At 42.2% G+C, this 21,987-nt stretch overlaps 1 protein-coding gene and 1 long non-coding RNA gene across 2 annotated transcripts in view; one reads left to right on the top strand and one right to left on the bottom strand.

Annotated features, from left to right (window-relative positions):
- Positions 1-2,770: 2,770 nt before the first annotated feature.
- On the bottom strand, positions 2,771-20,293 carry PTGER2 (prostaglandin E receptor 2). Its single transcript, XM_003831712.3, has 2 exons — positions 15,978-20,293; positions 2,771-4,148 (listed from the first exon to the last, which is right to left on the bottom strand). Exons 1-2 carry the CDS (start codon positions 16,818-16,820, stop codon positions 3,915-3,917), a joined length of 1,077 nt encoding a protein of 358 aa, XP_003831760.1. The 5' UTR covers positions 16,821-20,293; the 3' UTR covers positions 2,771-3,914.
- Positions 18,479-21,987, top strand: part of LOC134728961 (uncharacterized) — a 124,914-nt gene continuing 121,405 nt past the window's right edge. Inside the window, exon 1 of the long non-coding RNA XR_010109808.1 lies at positions 18,479-18,526. This is a non-coding gene — a long non-coding RNA (uncharacterized LOC134728961). The remainder of the gene's footprint in view (positions 18,527-21,987) is intronic.

The raw sequence follows: 21,987 nt of genomic DNA, 5'->3' as shown, positions 1-21,987 counted from the left end.
ACACCCGGCTAATTTTTTGTATTTTTAGTAGAGACGGGGTTTCACCGTGTTAGCCAGGATGGTCTTGATCTCCTGGCCTTGTGATCCACCTGCCTCGGCCTCCCAAAGTGCTGGGATTACAGGCGTGAGCCACCGCGCCCGGCCTCCTCTCTGTTTTATACTTACTCATTCCTCTACATTCTCCCATGTGTACCAATCTTCATTGCATTCTATGAAATGCAAATTTGTCCCATTTGTGTATTATCATTTTTCTTGACAGTTACTCAGAGTTAATTAATATATAGCATCACCCCTAGCACCCACCACCGCCACTGAGAATCAGAAATAAGAGCCAGGTGTGTGTAAAGAGGTCAGAGGGGCCACTAAATGGGTATCTAAGATGATACTAATCCCTAACCTTATTAGGATTTATCATGTGCCATGAAATACATGGATCACAGAATTAAACCACTAAAATTGACCTTAAATAGTACATACATTTCATAAGAAATAAAAATATATCATTCAAGAGAATATACTTAATTTTTTTTTTTGTATAGTAACACAAAAGCTGCCAGGAAAAAAAAAGTAATTTTCTGAAATAAGTAATGCCCAATACATGGCCTTGGCCCATGTATAAATTAAAATGTGGCTTTTGTGAATTGCTAAAATAATACTTCTTTCCATAGTGTGTATTTTAGGTCATCAAAATGACTTGTAAATTTAAAAATCAATTATAGTGCTGTTAGGTGATTGAGAGGAAAGCCAGTGGAGTGAGTGTTTGATGAAGGCAGAAGAGAGGCATCAAATATTCAGGTTGTAACAGAGCAAGTAAGAGCAGGCATTGCAACTCGACATGAATGAAATACTCATTTATAGAGAGGAATGCATCTCTCTCTATAACTGGCTCAAGTAGTGGCTCTTCCCAAGTTCCAAAAACCATTAGATTTGGCTTAAGCTAAGTGAAATAAACAAAACTCTGCCTAAGTGAGAGCTAATTGTCTCCCCTTGCCTTTCAAAGTCATCAAATTCTAAACTGGAATGTGTTGTTATTTCTTGGTGCAGATCAGAGCTGACCTGCCATTAGCATTAGGACAATCCCTCTCTCAAAGTGCACTGATGCTGAGGAGACAGAGATGCCAAAGTGTAACTGAATTACATGAGCGTGTAGTGATGTGAATCAGTTTTGCCCTCCCTCCTCAGGGTTCGAGACCTCTGCAAGCATCATGATTTGGAGTTGGAGTGGTTTCTAGAGTTTCGATCTTGCTCTGGGTTGTCATGGGTCCAACCCACTTTGTGATGCAGGTCTTCTAGAGTCATCTTATACCTTCTAAACAAACTCAGATCCCGATCAGATTTTTGGAGATTCAAGGCCACAATTTAGCACCAGAATTTTTCAGTTCTTTCTTGGAAAAGATGACCAGGGCCACACTGAACCATTTAGGAACGATTCAGCTCAGAGCAGAGAGCTTGGTCCATCCCATATCCAAACACCTAAACTTTAGGGCTGGCATGCTGCAGGGAATCCCAACTATGGTTTCTTTCTCCCTTTTCATTCTGACTACTAGGGGCAAAGAATAAAGTCTAGATCTTCTTTTATCACAATTCAGTCTTTAATATATCAGGCTAAGTAAATTCTGTTCTTTTATTTAACTTGATGATGAAACAGTAACTTAAACAGGTATGTCTGATGTGATAGGATTTTAGAAAGGGAATATTTACATATCTAATTTTAGTAATTTTTTTCTAAGCTACCTTTAAATTGCCATTAATAGGAGGTAATGACTATTACGGAGGATTTTTACTTTCAACTCCTTCTACATATATATTGGTATAAATGAAATACCAGGATTTAGTCGTTCAGCACAGTACATGGAACAGGAGTACATGAGGAAACAGAGTTCTAGAAATATACCAGTGCTTAAATAAGTGGCTTAAATTCTTATACTTTGGGCTCCAGAGCAAATCATTTTGTTCTTGCTAGTGATATTATGTCCAATTTTGTGTTTTTGTTTTCAGTTCTCAGGCATTATTCTGGGATTTTAGGGGGGCAGTAAGGTGGGGTGAAAAATTGTAGTTGACATTTTCATCTGGAGAAAAACAAGTCATCTGATAAAAGGAATTAATCTTCTAGTTCAAAGCAACTTCAGAATTTTATGTTTAGGAATTACCCATGGGCCTAATTAGTCCCATTTAGAATAATTTCTTAACTTTAGAATGCCTGGTGGACAGGGAAGATTTATTTACATGTCTAGATTTTAGTTAAGTTAAATTTTGCCTGGCTTGTTTAAATTTGTAGAAAAGCAAACCACTTATTTATTCTTCTTAAGAGCTGATTTGACGTAGATTGTTTGTATCAAAATACACTGATGCCTAGATTGGTTTGAAATCATTCTAAGTGATCAGCTAGTTTGATAACTGCTTAAAGGAAATAGCCTTGGATAAACAACTCAATGAGACTTTGGAGAAAACAAGCATCTCTTTTTTTTTTTTTTAAGGAGTGGCTATCCAATAATATCACTATGAAAAAAATAAGATGGTTCTACTATTTTAAAGATCATACTGGAAGGGTAAAAACTGGAGGAAAAAAATATCTTCTAATATCAAGTATTATAATGAATATTTTAAACTCTAATTTGCAACCTCACTTTAAAACCTGGCAACCACACTTTACGAATCCGCCAAATTAAATATAATTTTTCCACTTTGATCTAATTTAAAAGATACTATGTTTATATTAATCACAAAATGTTATTTGAGGGAGTTCATAAAATACTATTCCATTTTCAAATTTTTGTTTTATAGTTTATTTTTGTAACATTTCAGATGAGTTTACACAGTAACTATGATTAAACAGTGCAAATTCACTGAAATATTTTGATGCTGAGTTTACATTTACATGCCAAACATTTAGAAATATATTAAGATATGACTCACTGCTACATGGTTTCCCATATAAGATGAGTCAAACCATGTTCCCTAAATAAAATATAGACAGATGAATTTTGGTACAACACAGTCATCTTATAAAATCTATTTTACTCATGGCCCCAATATCAACTTTAAAAGGGTTCCAGTATATCTGAAGAATGAACCAGATTTTTCAGTTTTTAAGCCTAATATTTGGCTTCATACATGGCCACGTACATCCTCCCCCAGAAATAGAATAAATAAAGAGTATTAATGAGAATTAACTGCCTTGAGACATTTCTATTATTTCTTGTTGAGAGAGCCATTCCTAAAGTCTTCTTGATCACTATTAGCATATGGACATTATAAAATAAATAACCTGACAACTTGACCTGCAGTTCCTGGAGGATGAGTAAACAAAACTGATGTTAACCGACTGAGTCCACTCTTGTAAGAGTAATACTGTAGTGATGAGAGTACTCCCACATACACAAACATCACAGTAAAAAGTGCCTATGATTTTCAACTTCATTGTTCAAATAAAGGGTTCGCTAAGTGATCACAAGACAGCAGGCTTGGTTGCTTCCACATATTGACTTCCTAGAGATTACATATGAAGTTTAATCTGGTCTGGCTGTACACTATATGTTTATAACGGTAGTAGCAAGATTAAAATAGAAAGTACAGTCACTGTTTGGGGTTTCAAACAAATTACAAAACCACATACTTTGTCCTTCAACAGGAAAGCTTAAATCAATAGGCAGCTGGATCTTCAATGCAGCCGATTGTTCCTCCAAAGGCCAAGTACCATGCTCATTGAGGGTAGGTTTTGTAGCTCCTTCTGACACTTTACATGAAGTGCCTTGTCAGCATGTCTGTAGCCTTGACCACAGCTTAAATGTTTGTATACTCCTTTTTATTAGGGCAGCTTCATTCTGTTTACACACTGTTTTCATTTCTCCAAGGAACAATTTCAAAAGGATCTTCCAGATGCTATATAACTAAGAACTTTTAAACTACTGACCTCAAAGGTCAGCCTGTTTACTGGCATCTGACTGTGTAGAACAGGAAGTTTGTGTTGCATCTTGTGTTCTTAATGAAATCCGACAACAGAGGACTGAACGCATTAGTCTCAGAACAGGAGGCCTAAGGATGGCAAAGACCCAAGGGTCAATTATTGAATTAATTGATAAAAACCTAAGAGCTTGGAGGTCCCATTTTTCCTTTCGGGAAGAGGTTTCATTCATATATGCAAAAATCTGTAAGAAGCAAAGGGGAAAAATGATGTTAGTTTTACATCGTAGCAGTAGACAGGCTTAGACCCTATGTTATGTCTTGAGATTTAAAAGCAAAACCATGTTTTGTCTGTGGTAGTGGTGGGGAACGAAAGGTGGGGGGTGGGAATCTTACCTTTCTTCCTTATGTAAACTGTAACATAATGAATGTATTTTTTCCCCTTGAACTCAGTGAAAGCATGTTTTCTGTGGAATGCAATTAACATTAACACCATGCACAATGTCCTGGTGTCATTGGGAGTGGAGAGAAACAAACTTTTCTTGTCATCTAGAATAGAATCTTTTAACAATATAAATAATAATGATAATATTAGTAGCTCCAGTGTATCAATAACCTAATATATGTGTCATGAATTGTTCTGGGTACTAACCCCGCTTTATCTCTACTCCTTATAGAAACTCTGAAACTTAGAGATTGTCTCTTTTTAACAGATAGGGAAGTGAACTTCAGGAAAACTAATAACATGTTACATTTACTTTCAAATACCAAATCTAATGATCACAATTCAGCGAGACAGGGTCTGCAATGGAACACCCTGAGTGGGAGTATGAGTTCTAGCCATTGGACTGGGTTTGAATCCTACCTCTGTATATAGTTTGGGACCAATGGCAAGATATTAATAATGAACCTTTGTGCCTCAGTTTTGACATCTTTAAAACGGGTGATAATAATAACATACCCACTTCATAGAGTTGCTGAAAGGATGATAGGAAGTGATGTGTGTAAGCTACTTAGATCAGTGCTCACATCCTAAGTGCTCCACAGTGTTCATTGTTATTATCTCCATTTTACAAATGCAGACACTGGGGTATAGAAAATTAGATAATTTGCTCAAGTACCCAGAGCTGGTTAGTGGCCAAATCAGGATGCAAATTCCAACTCTCCTGATGCCAGTGCAGTGCTCACTGTGTGCTACATGCAGGCCTGTATTAGAGCAAAGGCCTCAGAACAATGTCCTGAACACTGGAAAGCTGACACATCTTTACATATGGACCAAACTGCTCTACCAGCCCTCAAACGATTTCTTAGATATTTAGGGAGCAACATAAATGTTTGGGCAGGTTGGAAGGAATGGAATAATGCATCTTGATAAAGATCACACTTCTACAAAATTCACAGAAAAGAGGAAAACAAAGGTAGATCACACCTAGTCATTTAAAACCAGTGCTTTATAAGGCTCCAGGGTCTTTCTTACCAATGGCTTTAGACACCTAGCCCCTCTTTTCTTCACTCGCCTTCTGCAGAAGAAGGAGCAGCTTGTTTCCCTTCTCCGAGTACTTACTCTGCAGGCATCTGGCAACTGGATATACAAAGCAAATTGCAGAGAGCGCAAAGGGTAGTCATCTTCAGTTTGCTTATGTTGGGACAAGAGCAGGAAGGTTTGGCAGCCATAGGTGTTTATGCCAGAGAATCTTGGCATAGGGAATGGAGAAAAGATTTGGCAGATGAGTAAGGAAAAAGAAGAATTGATGGTGGGTTTCCCAGAGAGTAGAGGAAAGCTAGGTGAGGAGGTGCAATGGAGCAATAGCTTTCTTGTCAGTTAAACTATTTTGGATGAAAACTATACAGGCTGGTGTGTTAAAAGAGTGATTTGGAGGTAAGAAATTCAGGATAATGATGCACATAGGTCTACAGATTAAAACACATTAGTGATTACATATGCACACACACGTGTGCACATGATGCATAACTGAGCACTCCTGTAGAAAGGGCCTGCAGCTGAGTTGATGATCTAGTTTAACCAGAGAACATATTCACACTGAATTGGCCAGCCAAGAAGTGCAGAAAAGGCATAGCCTCTGGTGTTGCAGCTTCACACATTAAGATGAGTCAGGTTTTCAGGGGAGAATAACCCACATCAGAGTTCCTGAATGTCTTTAGAGCGTGACAGAATAATGAGAAGTGAAAATTGGTTGTAGAGGATGAAGCAATTCTGTACTGTTTCCTTTCCTTTTCATCTACTATGCTGGGTAATTTTGAGAATTGCTTAAAATTTGCACTTTGGAGGTGACCAATATTTTGTAGAAGACGGCTTTTTTTTTGAGATGGAGTCTCACTCTGTCGCCCAGGATAGGGTGCAGTGGCGTGATCTCCGCTCACTGCAACCTCTGCCTCCTGGGTTCAAGTGATTCTCCTGCTGCAGCCTCCTGAGTAGCTGGGATTACAGGCACCCGCCACCACGCCTGGCTAATTTTTGTATTTTTAGTAGAGATGGGGTTTCACCATGTTGGACAGGCTGGTCTTGAACTCCTGACCTCAAGCGATCTGCCTGCCTTGGCCTCCCAAAGTGCTGGGATTACAGGTGTGAGCCACTGCGCCCAGCCAGTTCCTTCTTTTATACTTGGAGAAGAGACATACTTCAGTGACCCTCGAAATTCTTGATGTAAGTTTTGTCTTCTACCTCCCCATTTTTTTCTTTTGGACTTGTCTTTTGCCTAGATTACTATATTTTTGATCTTATGGATACTGGGATTTTAAAAAATTGTGGTAAAATAAATATAACATAAAATTTACCATTTTGCCATTTTCAGCTATACATTAAATACATTTACATTGTGGGGCAATCATATTGTTTATATTTTCACTTTTCTGCATATTATGTTTTGACATCTTAAATTCTTCTTGGCTGGGAGAAAATGCCCCTCCGGGGCTAGCTAATTTGTAGAGATAGCAAAGAGTTAGGCTGGGAGCATGTCTTTGATATACAGACTAACCTATCCAGGGCCAGAACTCTTCTATCAAGGAAATCTTTATTCCTCTGCTTTTATCATTCCAATGCCAGGTACCAGGCAACTAGGGACCACCCCTATAGCTTAGAGCCTGCTGAAATTATTCAACCTAACCAATCCTAAACTGTTTACCCTGCTCTGCCTTTCTTGTGGAAACTCCAATAAAGGCTTGGCCCACGTCCTCCCCACCCTCCTGCCTCTCTGCCTCCTGACTGAAACCGATGCTTTTTCATGTGGCCCTGAGTGGTCCACCATGTCTGTGTTTTCCTGAACATCTCCTGTGTCTCTTCTTGTGGATGCATTTGACTGCATCCACGTAAAAGAACAAAGAACAGCAACCATCACTACCATCTCCAGAATTATTTTCATCATCCCAAATTGAAACTCTGTACCCATTAAACAATAACTGCCCATTCTCCTCTCCCTCCGGCCAGTCCTGAGTTTTTAGTTAAAGGATGTCACAAAGGATATAAGACAATTAATTAATAATATGTCAGTGATATTCGGCAATTCAGTTTCAGAGGTTGGTAGAAGTTATCCATCTTTTTGTGTGCACTACCAATGTATTTGTTATGAGAAAAATACCAAGTGCTAATCCCAATGAGTCAAGTGAATTTTAATTCCTCAGGGCAGGCTGTCTCTACAGGGCTTTGTTAAGAAGGTAAAGCCTTGTTGTGACATTTACAAAGTGGCACAGATGAGAATTAGTGCTATTTTAGCATTGTCATGTATAGAAGCAGCCTCCCATAGAAAACTTCATTTTGGCACTGACCAGGTACTATTCTTTTGTGCTACTTTTCTATCTTTAATGCAATTACAAAGTGGGTTCAGAATTTTAGAGCAAATGAGGGCTTTATTTGGCCGATCATTGAAATAAACTGAGGAGCTTTAAAAATAGGTTGGGTGTGGTGGCTCACGCCTGTAATCCTAGCACTTTGGGAGGCCGAGGCAGGCAGGTCACCTGAGGTGAGAAGTTTGAGACCAGCCTGGCCAACATGGTGAAACTACATCTCTACTAAAAAATACAAAAATTACCCAGGCGTGTTGGTGGGCACCTGTAATCCCAGCTACTTGGAAGGCTGAGGGGAAGGATTGCTTGAACCTAGGAGGCAGAGGTTGTAGTGAGCTGAGATCACACCACTGCACTTCAGCCTGGGTGACAGAGTGAGTCTCTGTCTCAAAATAAATACATACATACATACACACATACATACATACATACATACATGCATAAAAATATTCTGAGACATTTCTCCCTTCCCCAGATGTTGCAGGAAGTCAGGGACCCCAAATGGAAGGACTGGCTGGAGCCGTGGCAGAGGAATATAAATTGTGAAGATTTCATGGACATTTATCCGTTCCCAAATAATATTCTTATAATTTCTTACGCCTGTCTTACTTTAATCTCTTAATCCTGTTATCTTCGTAAGCTGAGGATGTACATCACCTCAGGACCACTATGATATTTGTGTTAACTGTACAAATTGATTGTAAAACATATGTGTTTGAACAATATGAAATCAGTGCACCTTGAAAAAGAACAGAATAACAGCGATTTTCAGGGAACAAGGGAAGAAAACCACAAGGTCTGACTGGCTGTGGGGTCGGGCAAAATAGAGCCATATTTTTCTTCTTGCAGAGAGCCTATAAACTGACATGCATGTAGGGAAGATATTGTTAAATTCTTTTCCTAGCAAAGAATATTAATAATTAATACCCTGGAGAAGGAATGCATTCCTGGGGGGAGGTCTATAAACGGCCGCTCTGGGAGTGTCTGTCTTATGCGGTTGAGATAAGGACTGAAATACGCCCTGGTCTCCTGCAGTACCCTCAGGCTTACTAGGGTGGGGAAAAAAACCCATCCTGGTTAATTTGAGGTCAGACTGGTTCTCTGCTCTCGAACCCTGTTTTCTGTTGTTTAAGATGTTTATCAAGACAATACGTGCATCGCTGAACATAGACCCTTATCAGTAATTCTGCTTTTGCCCTTTGCCTTGTGATCTTTGCTTTTGCCCTTTGCCTTGTGATCTTTGTTGGACTCTTATCAGGAGTTTCTGATTTTGCCCTTGTCCTGTTTCCTCAGAAGCATGTGATCTTTGTTCTCCTTTTTCCCCTTTGAAGCATGTGATCTTTGTGACCTATTCCCTGCTTACACCCCCTCCCCTTTTGAAATCCTTAATAAAAACGTGCTGATTTTGCAGCTCAGGTGGGCATCATGGTCCTACAGATATGTGATGTCACCCCCAGCGGCCCAGCTGTATAATTCCTCTCTTCGTACTCTTTCTCTTTCTCAGCCGGCCAACACTTATGGAAAATAGAAAGAACCTAAGTTGAAATATTGGGGGTGAGTTCCCCCGATACCCAGAGACTCCGACTTAATTAGTCTAGGTTGAGCCATGGGCATCAAGGTTTGCAAAGTGCTCCAAGTAATTTTAATATGCAGCCAGGGTGTGAGACATCCCTTTAGAACCGTATCTAAAACCTGGAATAGTTTAAAATTATTCATTTATCACACTTAAAAACAAAAGGCCACTTAGGTCAATCAAACAAATGACTTTGAGCTTTCAGAATTCATTTCCTGATCATTAATATACAATCTGATTTTCCCTTGAAATGGAATCCCCTAGAGATAGCAGCTAACATTTATTAAACACCTACTGTGTGTTAGGCATGGTGCCAAGCAATTTATAAGGCATATTTTGTTTAATATTTACATAAACCTACGAAGTATTATTATTCCTATGTTAGAAGGAAATGAAGGTTTAGAAGATCAGTTACTTTGCATAGAATTACAGTCTGGGTAAGTAGAGAAAATGTGGAGTCAAACTGAATCCATGGGACACCAAACTTGGCTTTTAGCCACTAGACACTCTGCTGCCATCTATATAAAAAGCCTGTAATGTAAAGCTTAGCATGAAATTCACAAATGTCTGACCACATTATGGGTTTGGAGGAGATTTCTCTTCAAAGATGTCACAAAAGTTTATGGATATCATGGTTCCTGTTTATGGACTGAAAAACTATGGCTATTTGTAAGTAGCTACTTAGCTTTCTCTGGGACTTGTTTTTCCTCCACACTTTTCCACAGCTAAATTGCAAGCATAGATTGTTATATGTTTACCTGCCTTCTGAAAGACACTAAGGTGTCCTGACTATAGACTTTGCCTAATTCATTCTTTAAAAAAAAACATTTTTGGGGGAGATTATTTTTCAGGTACATGATGCTTTAAAGAAATCCCTTTGCCTGAATCACAGGTGCTTTGTGGTAGAGGGAAACAGAAGCCTATTTTCCTGCAGTAGGAAAAACTGGATCCATGTGGCTCCAGGACTAGTGTCCTTTGTCTTGTGCTTCTCAGAACTGGAAACAAAAAAAGAGCAAATGCTAAGGTTTAGACCTCTGGGCCTATTTATTCCAAGATGGTGGCTCTTAACTCTTTGACAAACTGATGGACACTATGAACCATCTACCCACAACTCATACAAACATATAAACATAAACTCATATAAACGTTTTTGCAAATGAATTCAGGCAGAAAATCCAGGCACTTTCCATGCAGCACAGGTTATGGACCCTGCTCTAGAGGAACTTTGAGACTTTTCTAAATGTGCTTATCCGATCCCTGGCCCTTTCCATCACATGTATGTCCCAGCTGCAAGGTTCTTAGGTTTAGTTTTCTGTTAGGGGCAGTTTTAGGCAGCAAAATATTCTCAGAAAAATGGAGCTTGGTACACCTTGATAATATAAACTGAAGTACAATGGACTTGAGCTCAAGATAAGGACAGGGAGTAGAGGGTCAGAAACTTCAAAACAGGACAGGAGAAGCCAACTGAGCAGACTGAGTTGCAGATGAACTGGGTCTTAAGCCTCTAGCTGGAAAGACACCTGTTCATTGCCTTCCTGAAACACGGTCTCACCATTTCTATTCTTTTTTTAAACTTAATACTGTGATTGGTTTTTGATATGCCAAAGAAGAAATATACCATCTCCAGAAGGTGTTTCTCTTTAAGCTGAGGACCTGGTCTAAACCATCTGAGATAGCAGTGAGGACCCACTTGACCAAAGGTGTGGACATAATGCACAAATTCTCTTTTGGGAAAAGAACTAAGGTTCTTTCTGTTTACATTTTTAAAACCAGTGTAATTGTGTCTTTATTCAAATCAGCATTCATAATATCAAATGGCAAAGGAGAAAAGACGTCAAGTGAAAACACTCAAATAGAGGAACTTTCTCTTAAAACATCATGTGTATTAAAACTGTCTCATCGATCCGCAAACACATGGTTAATGATGCTTAAATGATAAAGGGCCTTCCAGTTGTTTATGGACATTAACTTAAACTATCACCAGGCAAAGTTCATTGTGGTTATATGTAGAGATGTCTGGAGTTCTTTTTCATTCCTACCAGAATTGTTATATTTGGCATGTATATAATCTACCAATGTCGTATCAGCTTTTCAACCCCCATTCATGTTATATTTTACATAATGAGTACCAGGAATGAAAAGGAAACTCTAGTACTGTTTACTGGAGTTTGTTTTGTATTGCCAAGATCAGATTTCCACTAATCAGATTTACCTAGAAGTTATAACCCTAAAGAATTTCTAAAGATGGAGAACTTTTTAGTATGAGTCAATGGTTTACTCTTGAAATTTTAGAACTGAATAAAAATACATAAGCACTTTATCCTCATGGCATGTGGAAAACAGTTTAAAATGGCCAGAAGCTATCCACAATTAGAAAAGTGGCGAGAAAGGGGCTTGATATGAGTTGGATATGAAGACACAAACAGTATCTGAGGCAAGAATAGAGGTCTCATATATTTCCTGTGTTCTGTTCCATTTCAGGAAGAAAGTTTCTATTTATCTCTGTAAAACGATGGCAAAGCTGATTAACATAAGGAGGAATTTATTAATTTATACAATATCCCTTTAGTGAATAAACAGTTTGGAATATGTTGTTGGTTCCATGCAGAATTTCATACTAGGCAGCCAAAATAATGTCATTTCCCAAACACCACATGGTTTTTGGTCACTTAAGAGATGTTTTATTTGTTCTGATGAAAGATTTTATGTGAGGGATAATCTGATTATTTCTTAATTTAGACCAGCATTTACATTAGCCAATCTCCTAGAATCTGAGTCTCAGCCTTTTATTTCATAGGTCTGTGGAGAAAAGAAAGGGAACCACATAGTTGGCCCTGGCTCAGCTCCCTTGAGCTGACATGAAGAAAAAGGTCTTTGCCATTTTATTTTTAAAGCTAACTAGTTGGAATTAAGAGGCAAAGTGGTCCAGATATTTATAACATTCTCACAGCTCTTTTAAGAAATCTTAGATTAATCTTCTCATCTGTTACCCCTGAAATAAGTACTTTCTCTTGGATAGTGTTGTGGTTAGGTTAATTGGCTCAGTGCTTAAATTGCCTAGCTTTGAGTCCCAGTTCCACCACCCATTAGCTGTGGGACACAGGGTGAGTCATTTGCCTCGTCTGTACGATAGAAATCATCATACTATTTCCTACGGTGTTGTGAAGATAATGGGTTAATGCAAAAGTTAGCATTCAAAAGTCTGATTTTGTGGTCGATAATAATGACATATGAGGTTGAATTGGACTTCACTTGAAGGGACTGGGCCTTTAAAAAAAACTACAGTTTTACTTCCAAAATTTTGGAAGCCCTAGACTGGCATCTTTGGAGGAAGCAGTAATTCCAACCTGCCCAAACCTTGGGACAATGCCTGACATTAGTAGTTCTAGGTTTCTGAATTCCCCCATTTCCCTCCTCTGTCCACTACTGGAGTGCTGTGGAATAGACTGGTGTCCCACTGGGTACAGCTGTCCTCCTTGTTGCCAGTGGTTTGGTCCACTTTTGAGGGACAAAGAAAGCAGCTTGTTATCCTGAGGAAGGAGTGGGAAGAGATAGAGTAGATTGCTACTATTTTCTGGGATACAAGGAAGAAACTTACTTGGAATAGCTTATTAATAATTATTTTACATAACTAGTATTTTGAATTGATAATATTTTAGATATATTGGGTTAAATAAAATATGTAATTCAATTAATTTTCTCTGTTTCTTTTTACTTTTTGTTATATGACTACTAGAACATTTAAAATTCCATTTGTGGCTTGCATTTGTGGTTCACACTGTATTTCTATCAGATCATGTGCCCTCCGTTAGAGAAACAGAAACATTTCTGAAGGCAACCATAAACCTTTGCTTCTAGAGCCCCCTGTTAGGACATGTGGAAATGATTCCTGCTTCAGGTGGGAGATTGGTATAGGCCACTTCTGACCACAATTTTAGTGTGGGCCAAGTAGAATAAAAGGACTTGGAGGAAAAAGCAACCTCCCCTGGAGGCACATGCCAAGGATTCTGAACAGCAGGATGTATAAACCAAACAGTAGCCATGAGCTTGAATTTTCAGATAAGCCCTTCAAGAAATAACTTAAATCAAGATAGTACAGCATTTCATAAAGCTTAAAGTGCTATGTAAGTGAAAGATACTAGCAATTATTCCCAATAATCTATTGACAAAATAAAATCCATCAGTGGTCAATATAAATTTTCTTATTAAGAGGTGACAATGCTTCCAATTTCCATTTTGTGTATAGTTCATCTGAATATGGTGTCATGGTAGCTCCAACAATGGAAGTCAGGGAGGCTGGCTTTCTGATTATGTTCACACTAGGATTTTCTCCAGCTCTTTGGGAATCTTTGCCAGAAGCAAAAGCAATTTGCTGATAGTGTCAATGCTTAGAGGTGGTTTGGGGGAGCTAAAGCCCCTTCATAGTCTCCGTCTGGCCCCCCCAAGCCATAAACAGGAAATTGAAATAAAAACACAGCTTCAAAGCAAAGCTCCTACTCCCTCTACACCTTTTAGCCAGATTTCTGTGGCTAAGCCCCTTCTATCTGGCAACTCTGGAGCATCCCTTGGCCTAATATTAACTGACGGAGGGAAAACAATATCTATATCTATATCCACACACATATATTTGAATTTACAAAAACATAAGGCAACGATGGAATTCTCATGGTAAAAGGCCAATTTACATGAAAACAGGGCAACCTGTTGGAAACCACTACCTTTATTTAAAAAAAATACAGTTTATGCCATGGGTCAGTCATGATCAAAGAGGAGAACTTTTTCCTCTTGCTCGTGTAGGAAAGAGACTAAAAATCGTTTCACAAGTGTGTTATCACCCCAAACCCATTCCCAGGCTATTTAAGTAGCTGATAGTGGGGGATATTTTTATAAATATACTCACAAATGACAGATAAAACCCTAAGAACTGATTATCTTAATTCCCAACACCCTAAGACAGTCTTTCAGGAATAGTTTCTGATCCCCAAGCTGAATGCAAAGCTGTTTGGTGGAACTTGAAATGCTTTCTTTCATAGATATATGTTCTGCATCCTAGTGCTGACCTTCAAAAGCTGATTTAGCTCCTAACATAATCAAAAGCTCCTACCAGTAAAATAAATCAAAAGCATATAAGCCATGTGGGTTTCTACATCACAGCGTTTCTGTTGCATAAACTCCCCTGCTCAGAGTGGTATGGGAGATGCAGCCTCCCACAGTCCGACTTCATTTTATAAGAGGGCGTCTTTGAATATTCCATCTCATTCCCTCAAAGTGTAACCAATTCAGAACAGTTTCTGCCCTGACAGAGGATGGGGTAGAAGGGTGAGGACAGTGGGGACCAGGGAGAAGAGAACGTAGCTAAGAAAGGGAGTTAACTGGGCTGGGGAGGAGAGAATCATATTCAGACCTTTGGGACCCTGTGTCCCTTCCCATCCCTGAGGATGAGCACATGAAGATGTAAGAAGCAGTAATGGAGGCAGGAGATAGGATAAAGTTACCTCTCCTCCAGCTTTTACAGGTCAGACCTGTTAATAGTAGGCACTGCCCATCTCTGTTCTCCAAGATTGTGGCAGGTGGAAGTCACTATTAACTGCTTTGATGCTGCAGCATCAGTCTTGCTCTTCTGAAGATTAGGAAGTGGAGTTGCCACAACTCCCAATTCCTAGCCCCCGTAAGAGGCCAGCACATTCTCGGACATATTCCAGGCTCAGCTAAAACGTTACACTTGAGGAGACTTGAACTCACAGCCTCATATCATTTAGCAGTTAGTTAGCATCAAATAACTGCTAAAGTTGCCCCAAATCAAGGCAGCACGATGCCAGGACTTGGTCTCTTGTCCTTCAGTTCCCCAGGTAGCCCCACTCTTCCCTTCCTGAGAGGGACCAGCCATTCCTGCCTGTGGCTTTGTGCTCATCAAGTGCATAACTGTAAGCTGAAGGACACCTGTGTGTATTTCTGACAGTGACATTAAGAGCGTGTTTTGCAAGATATTACAAATGCTTAGCAAGGTGTTCCTCCAAGTATTTCCTCTAGTTATCATTATGGTTTTATAAACTTTCATGGCCACAAAGAGTTACATTCAAATATATAAATTGGGAAACCTATAAACTAGATGTTTGTTGGACTTTTAGGACAAATAACAAATGCTCTAAACTTCTGCATCAGGGACCCTTCTCATCTGGGACCATTTTCAATGGCAGCTGGAATGCTATGGGTTGGGTACTACATTTTGCCCTGGCAGGAACAGAAGGCAAGCATGGAGAACCAGCACCAGTGGATGAGAGGTACAGGGCAGCAAACTGCAGCTCCAGGTCGTCAGGCTGGAACAGTGACAGCCATCCTAAGGTGGAAGGGGCTGCCTCTTTCTCAATTACTAAGCCAAGATAGGCAACAGCGAGAAAGGGACACTGCCCAGGGCTAGGATGAGGAGATTGGCTAGCTTAGCTGAGGCCCAGGACTCCCTTTCGGACGGTCTGTATTATTGTATAAGAAACTCTAGCCTAGCAACGCCCATAAGCCAGGATAAGGAAGTGGGCTAAAGAGGAGGGGAAACTAGTGGGGAAGGCTACAGATCTTTACAAATTAGGACATATTTTTACAAGTTGCAAAAAGTTTGTAGGGCGGTGGAAAGGGTGGAGGCGTCAGGGGAGAGCATGAGAAGGCTGAGCAGAGCCGGGCTGTGGAAACGTAGGGAGTGACTTACCGTGAAAGGCAAGGAGCAGACGGCGAAGGTGATGGTCATGATAGCCAGGAGAATGAGGTGGTCCGTCTCCTCCGCCATGGACACCCTTTCCCCTCTCCTGCGGGCCCCGGGGCCGCCCCGGCCACTGCCCAGGGAAGGTCCGCAGCGGCTTCTCCGGCTTCGGCGGTGCATGCGGATGAGGTTGAGAATGACACTGAAGTTGCAGGCGAGCACCGAGACGATGAGAAGCAGCAGCAGGGTGGCGTACAGCTGCAGGTAAGCGGTCCGCCCGTGCCGGATGAAGCACCAGGTCCCGGGGCAGTACTGGACGTACTGCCCATAGTCCAGCAGCGGCAGCGAGCAGAAGAGCAGGGAGACTGCATAGATGACAGGCAGCACGGCCAGGCCCCCGGAGCGCGAGACGCGGCGCTGGTAGAAGTAGGGGTGCCCGATCGAGAGGTAGCGCTCCAGGGCCATGGCGAAGAGCATGAGCATCGTGGCCAGGCTGAAGAAGGTCATGGCGAAAGCGAAGTAGGTGCACGCGCGGCTCTCGGGCGCCAGTGCCACCAGGGTCTGGTTCCGCGCGTACGAAGCCAGTACCACTGGGCTGATGAGGCAGGTCCCGAGCAGGTCGGTGAACACCAGCTCGGTCACCAGCACGTGGAACAAGGAGAGGGAGCTCCTGCGGCCGGCGCTGCACCCCACGTCCCCCCGCCAGCGGCGCGCCAGCAGCGCCAGTGCTATGAGGTTCCCCAGCACCCCGGCCGAGAACATGACGGAGCTGATGGCTGGGCTTTCGCCTGGGGGAAGCCACTGTCGCGTCTCGCAGTCCTCAGACCGGGAGTCATTGGAGGCATTGCCCATGGTGGGGTGCCTGGAAAAGAGATGCGCCCTCCTCTCCCGGCCTTTACCTGGGAGGAAGAGGGTCTGAGAGCCGGAGCGTTCCGAGACTCAGAGGAAAAAGGGGAGGGACCGAAATCCAGAGCCCCCTTCCCGCACCCAGCGCGCCGACGGCGGCTTGCCCTGGGTCTCCCGCCGCGCGCCGAGTGGCGGCTCGGCTGCTGCATCCGAGCGGCGCTCGGGGCTCCCGCGCCTACCCGCGCCGGCCAAGGCCGGGAGCCAGAGCCTAGGGGAGCCGTCGTCTCCGCCCCCGCACTGTCGGGGGGCGGGCCCAAGAGTGCTGGCCAGGCCTTGCAAGTGCGAGTGTCCGCGAGCTGCAGGGGAGGCAGGACGCGTCACACTCGCGGGGGCGTTCCGAGTCCCTGGGGCGCGCCGGCGGGGAGGGAGAGAAGGAGTCTGAGCACCCGCTGGGCGCGGCACTGGGCAGAGGCGCGCGTGTTGCCGGTGTACTGAAGCTGCCCGCGACCGGCGGGAGCGGCGTTTCTCGCTTCCTCGGGGTCCGGTACTCGAAGCGCACGGCAGTCTGACCTCGGCTGGGAAGCGTTAAGCCCCAGCAGAGGGCTGGGAGGGAGTGTAGGAGCACTTGCGGGGTCTGCGCAGAATACACGGAAGATCGGGGCAACGAGCAAAGCAAAGCAACTCACCAAACAATGAAGTTAGGAGAACCCAATCCCGTGAAATGAGCGGAACAAGGGAATAACAGTGCAAAGGCAGCTTGAAGTAAGACCAGAATGTTTTGCTTTGTTTTTACTATTCCCAGGAAGATACACTAAGAGGTTGGGACAAAAATTGGGATGAAGCGTAAAGCAAGTGTGTCCATCCAAGGAACCAAACCACACAATGCGCACCACCGAGCGGCCTGTTGCACTGCCGCTTTGATTCGGTTACTAGCATTTCACCGTTTCCTATGTCAACAGCATAACGGATAACCACTTGTTTAAGCAACCATTTAAAAAAAAGGAGTGTTTCTTGTACAGAATTGTGTTTGTGGATACAACATGAAAACCATTGCACATCACTGTTCTGTCCTTAAGCTGAGCCTTGTAAGAAAATGTTGATATTTTGTTTAGCCGTTTATCTTTACATGTTGTTAACCACGTAGTATCCATCCAGAAAGACTTGTTCCTGGCAAAGTGTATTGGTAAGTGGCCAGTTTCAGACTGGAGCTGACAGTAATGGTTTCCTACCACATATTGTCATAATTGCAGAGTCGTGAAAATGGGCTGATATTTAACACAAAACAAAACAAAATCCAGTTTGGCAGACAACATAGGTAATTGTGTTCTGTAAGAAGTCACATTCACCTGGGGAAGGGAGGCCAACTGGGAAGTGAAGGGTCTGATCTGCCTAGGGAACTGGCAAGAAAGACAGTCACAACGTGGGAGGAAGCAAAGATTGCCTGCTGAAGAGCCTATCTTGCTACAGCCTGCTTACTCTCCATGAATATTTTTTGCTAACTTTGATGATTCTGGCCTGGGGATTGGAATGCGGAGTTGGGGGGGTGGTCCCACTAGGAGAAGCATAATTTACTGGATCGCTTGCAAAGTTTACAGGCCTGTTTTCACATGTCAGCAGGCACTACTTCAATCCCTAAACTTCTCATGGCATGGATTCCTAGGAAAGAGGATCTTAACTCCTACAGTTTTTCTTTCAAGCTGTAAACTCTGCAGGTCAGTAACAACTTATTACCAATCTTTGCCATCCATCTCTGACTATTCCCCTACTCCAACATTCCCCCATCTCACCCCAAGCAATGGGGAAACATCAAACTTAAATCAGAAGTATTTCTTAATAGGAAAACACTATGATTTATAGCATAATTCTGCACTGCAGTTTTACTATTAAATAAGGGATTTTAGATTCACTGAATTTGCACAGTGCTTATTTTCCAAATATTTTTATAACTTTTTAATTTTCATAAGGCCCCTCACAACAAAAACCTACTATTTAACCTTTCCTATATATTTGTCTCTAGCTTTTCTTTGGATGGGTACCTGGTGGCAGGCCGGTCCCTGGTTTTTGTGAATACGAGAGCAAGAGTGCAGTTGAAGATCCTCCCCCAGGCCCCTGCCCCCTTGTCTTCCTAACCCCTGACTCAGTCTTGCACCACAAGGAGTCTTGCACAGAAATATGTGGAGAGTATAGTTCAATATGTGGACAGTATAGTTCAATATGTGGACACTATAGTTGTTGATAACCAAGCTCTCTCCCCAAAGCCACCTTGGTCCTGGGAATATGCATCTCAAACATGCAAATGACCCTTGATTGGATGGACCTAGGGAAGATGCCTGATCAAGCCCTGGAAGCGAGTTATGGGACCAACATTTGAGCAGGAAATTTCATGATCTCAGGTACCTGGAAGGTGGTCTAGAATGGAGGGGTAATGGGGTCTGGGTGAATAGTGCCCTGAGGGTGTCTCACCTGTGGTAAGGTATGTGACAAGAGGAAGACTAGAGTGGGCCCTATAAATCTTGGGAGGCCAGTATCCTATTAATTACTGTGCTGCTCAGCATTGCTTGTTCAAATTACTCCTTTTAATTGCTTCCAGCATTTGGACAGAATACATACGTGTGTGTGTGTGTGTGTGTGTGTGTGTGTGTGTGTGTGTGTGTGTGTGTGTGTTTGGTTTAGCAGTTTGCTGTGTTCCCTGTTGCTAGATTGCTGAGTAGGAGAGTTAAGTTTGCTGTCGCTATGTAGCAACTGGACCATCACGTTTGTTCCTTTAAGTGCAAGTCTAATCTTGCTTGTCAGTTACCCCCAGTTAATTTTGTGGTTTAAAAGCTACTTCTTCCCATTTCTAATTTTAGTGTCAGCATTTTGATACAGTTTCAGTTTACATAGAGCCTAGAGTTTCTTAACAGAAAACAGATTAACACCCTCAATTCTAGAATTGAGCCATAGAGCTTTGCTAATTGTTTAGTTCCTGTTTGTGGGACCATTGTATGTGGGGAACACTATGTGATGGTTAATTTTATGTGTCGACTTGACTAGGCCATGGGATGCCCAGGTAGCTGGTTAAACATGATGGCGGGGTATGTCTGTGAAAGTGTTTCTGGAGGAGATTAGTGTTTGAGTTGATGGACTGAGTAAAGCACATGCCCTCCTCAGTGTTGGTGGGCTTCATGCAATCCATTAGGGCTTGAATAGACTAAAAAAGTAGGGGAAGGTGAAATTCACTCTCTGCCTCACTGCATGAGTGGGGACATTGATCTCCTGCCGCTGACACTTATGGTTTTCAGGCCTTCAGACCAGGACTGGAATCTACACCACTGGCTCTTCAGCTCTCAGACTTTCAAACTTTGTCACCAGCTTTACTGGGTCTCCAGCTTGTACATGACAGATTGTGGGACTTCTCAGCCTCCACAATTGCATGAGTTGATACTTTATAATAAATATCTTTATATATATCCATCCTACTGGCTGTTTCTCTGGCAAACCCTGACTAATATACACTTCTTAAAGTCTAAAGTTCATAGTGTTCATTTATGTATCCATGAATTCAAAGGACTGTGGAAGGTGGGTTACTTCCTTTAGGTCATTCTTCAAGAGAAAGCAAAGATAAACATGAAGGAAAGGAGAATTGCTTGGGCAAAAAGCTAACATTAATTCTTGTTCATAGTTCTATTGATGTTACTTTCCTCATTCAAAAGACGAGTTTAAATTTATATGTTATGATTCCTATGCATGCATAAATACATTTTTTTTTCAAATTGAGTCCTAAGAACACCATCTGTGTCCTGTGGTATTTGAGACAAGGTCTACACTTCACGGCAGGAAGCAGAAGCCACCAAGAAAAGAGACAGGATTTATTGGAAATACACAGTGATAGTTCACTGCCCACTGGGGGTCTATTTTTTTTCTCACTAAGAAGTTCAAAGGTTGTAGGCTGGTTGAACTTCCAGGAGCCAGGCTGCTTCTTCCTCTAGCCCTGTGATTCCTAGTTATGCTGGCTTTGTGTCTCCATGCTCTCCCCATGTAGCTAGCAGCTGCTGCCTGTATCAGTCAGGATTCAACCAGAGAAACAGAGCCACTATGAGTGATTAAGAAAACATGGAATTTATTATTAGGCACTAGGCCTCCCTTGACCAATATTGTAGCCATTAGCCACATCTGGCTATTTAAATTTAAATTAATTAACATTAAATGAGAGTAACAACTTAGCTCCTCTACAGCACTGGGTACATTTCAAATGCTCAATAGCCACGTGTGACTTGTGGGTATCATATTGGGCAGCTCAGGTGCCCAATAAAACACTTCCATCATCACAGAAAGTTCTACTGGACAGTGCTGCCCTAGACCTTGCAGGATGTGAGACCTGGTGGAGGAGTCCTGGCATGGCTGTTTGTTGTCTTCGGTTCTAGTGTTGAGTCTGAAGTCACTATAGGTCAGTCAGGATTTCAGTCAGGGCAGAAAGTTGGATGTGGATGATAGCAAGAACAGACTGGAATCTGTGAGAACAAACTGGAATTCATGAATGACTGAAGTCCTTTAGGACAGACCGGATCTGCCTGTGTCTCTCACTATCTCCAGCCTCAATAATACAGGTGTCCTGCAAAACATGCTGGCACCCTTTACCGAGCTACAGATGCACTTGGCTTAGGACTTGAAGAAGCCATAGGAGGAGATCTGGTGGGAGCAGGAGGAACTGTGAGTCTTGCTGCCCCATGCCAGCAAGGTGAGGCAGCAGGTCAGCGACAATGCGTGAGAACTGCCAATGTTCCTCACGCCTTGTGTTGTCCTTCACAGCATAAAAACCATGGCTGCTGCTTGGTTGCTGCCTCCCAGATCTCATGCAATATTTCCCTTGTGGCCAATGCTAACCTGGAACTATGGGAGGATTCTGCGTAACAGATGCTGCTTAGCTGGACCAACACAATACGAAGCCAGCATACTGTCCCACGGGTCTAGGCATCAAGTCTACATGGAAGCCAGGGGCAAAGGAGAGACAGTGCTGGTGAGCTTGCTCTCTCTTGTGCCTGTTTCTTCCATCAGGAAAGCAAAAGGCTTTCTAGAAGCATCCAGATAGACTTCCCTCTGTCTTTTTAGCCAGAATTTGGTCATATTGTCATCCCTTAACTCCAAAAAAGGCCTACAGAGGGGATGTTGGGTTTTTCCAGCCTCTTCTAGAATA

Source organism: Pan paniscus, chromosome 15, assembly GCF_029289425.2.
Source record: "Pan paniscus chromosome 15, NHGRI_mPanPan1-v2.0_pri, whole genome shotgun sequence".
NCBI lineage: Eukaryota > Metazoa > Chordata > Mammalia > Primates > Hominidae > Pan > Pan paniscus.
This window is presented reverse-complemented; position numbering and strand designations above follow the sequence as displayed.

Coding starts and splice junctions, on each gene's coding strand:
- PTGER2 (XM_003831712.3), bottom strand. CDS start 16,820: ATGGGCAATGCCTCCAATGACTCCCGGTCTGAGGACTGCGAGACGCGA. Junction 4,149..15,977: donor TCTGCTCCTTGCCTTTCACG/GTAAGTCACTCC, acceptor TGCTTCTTACAG/ATTTTTGCATATATGAATGA.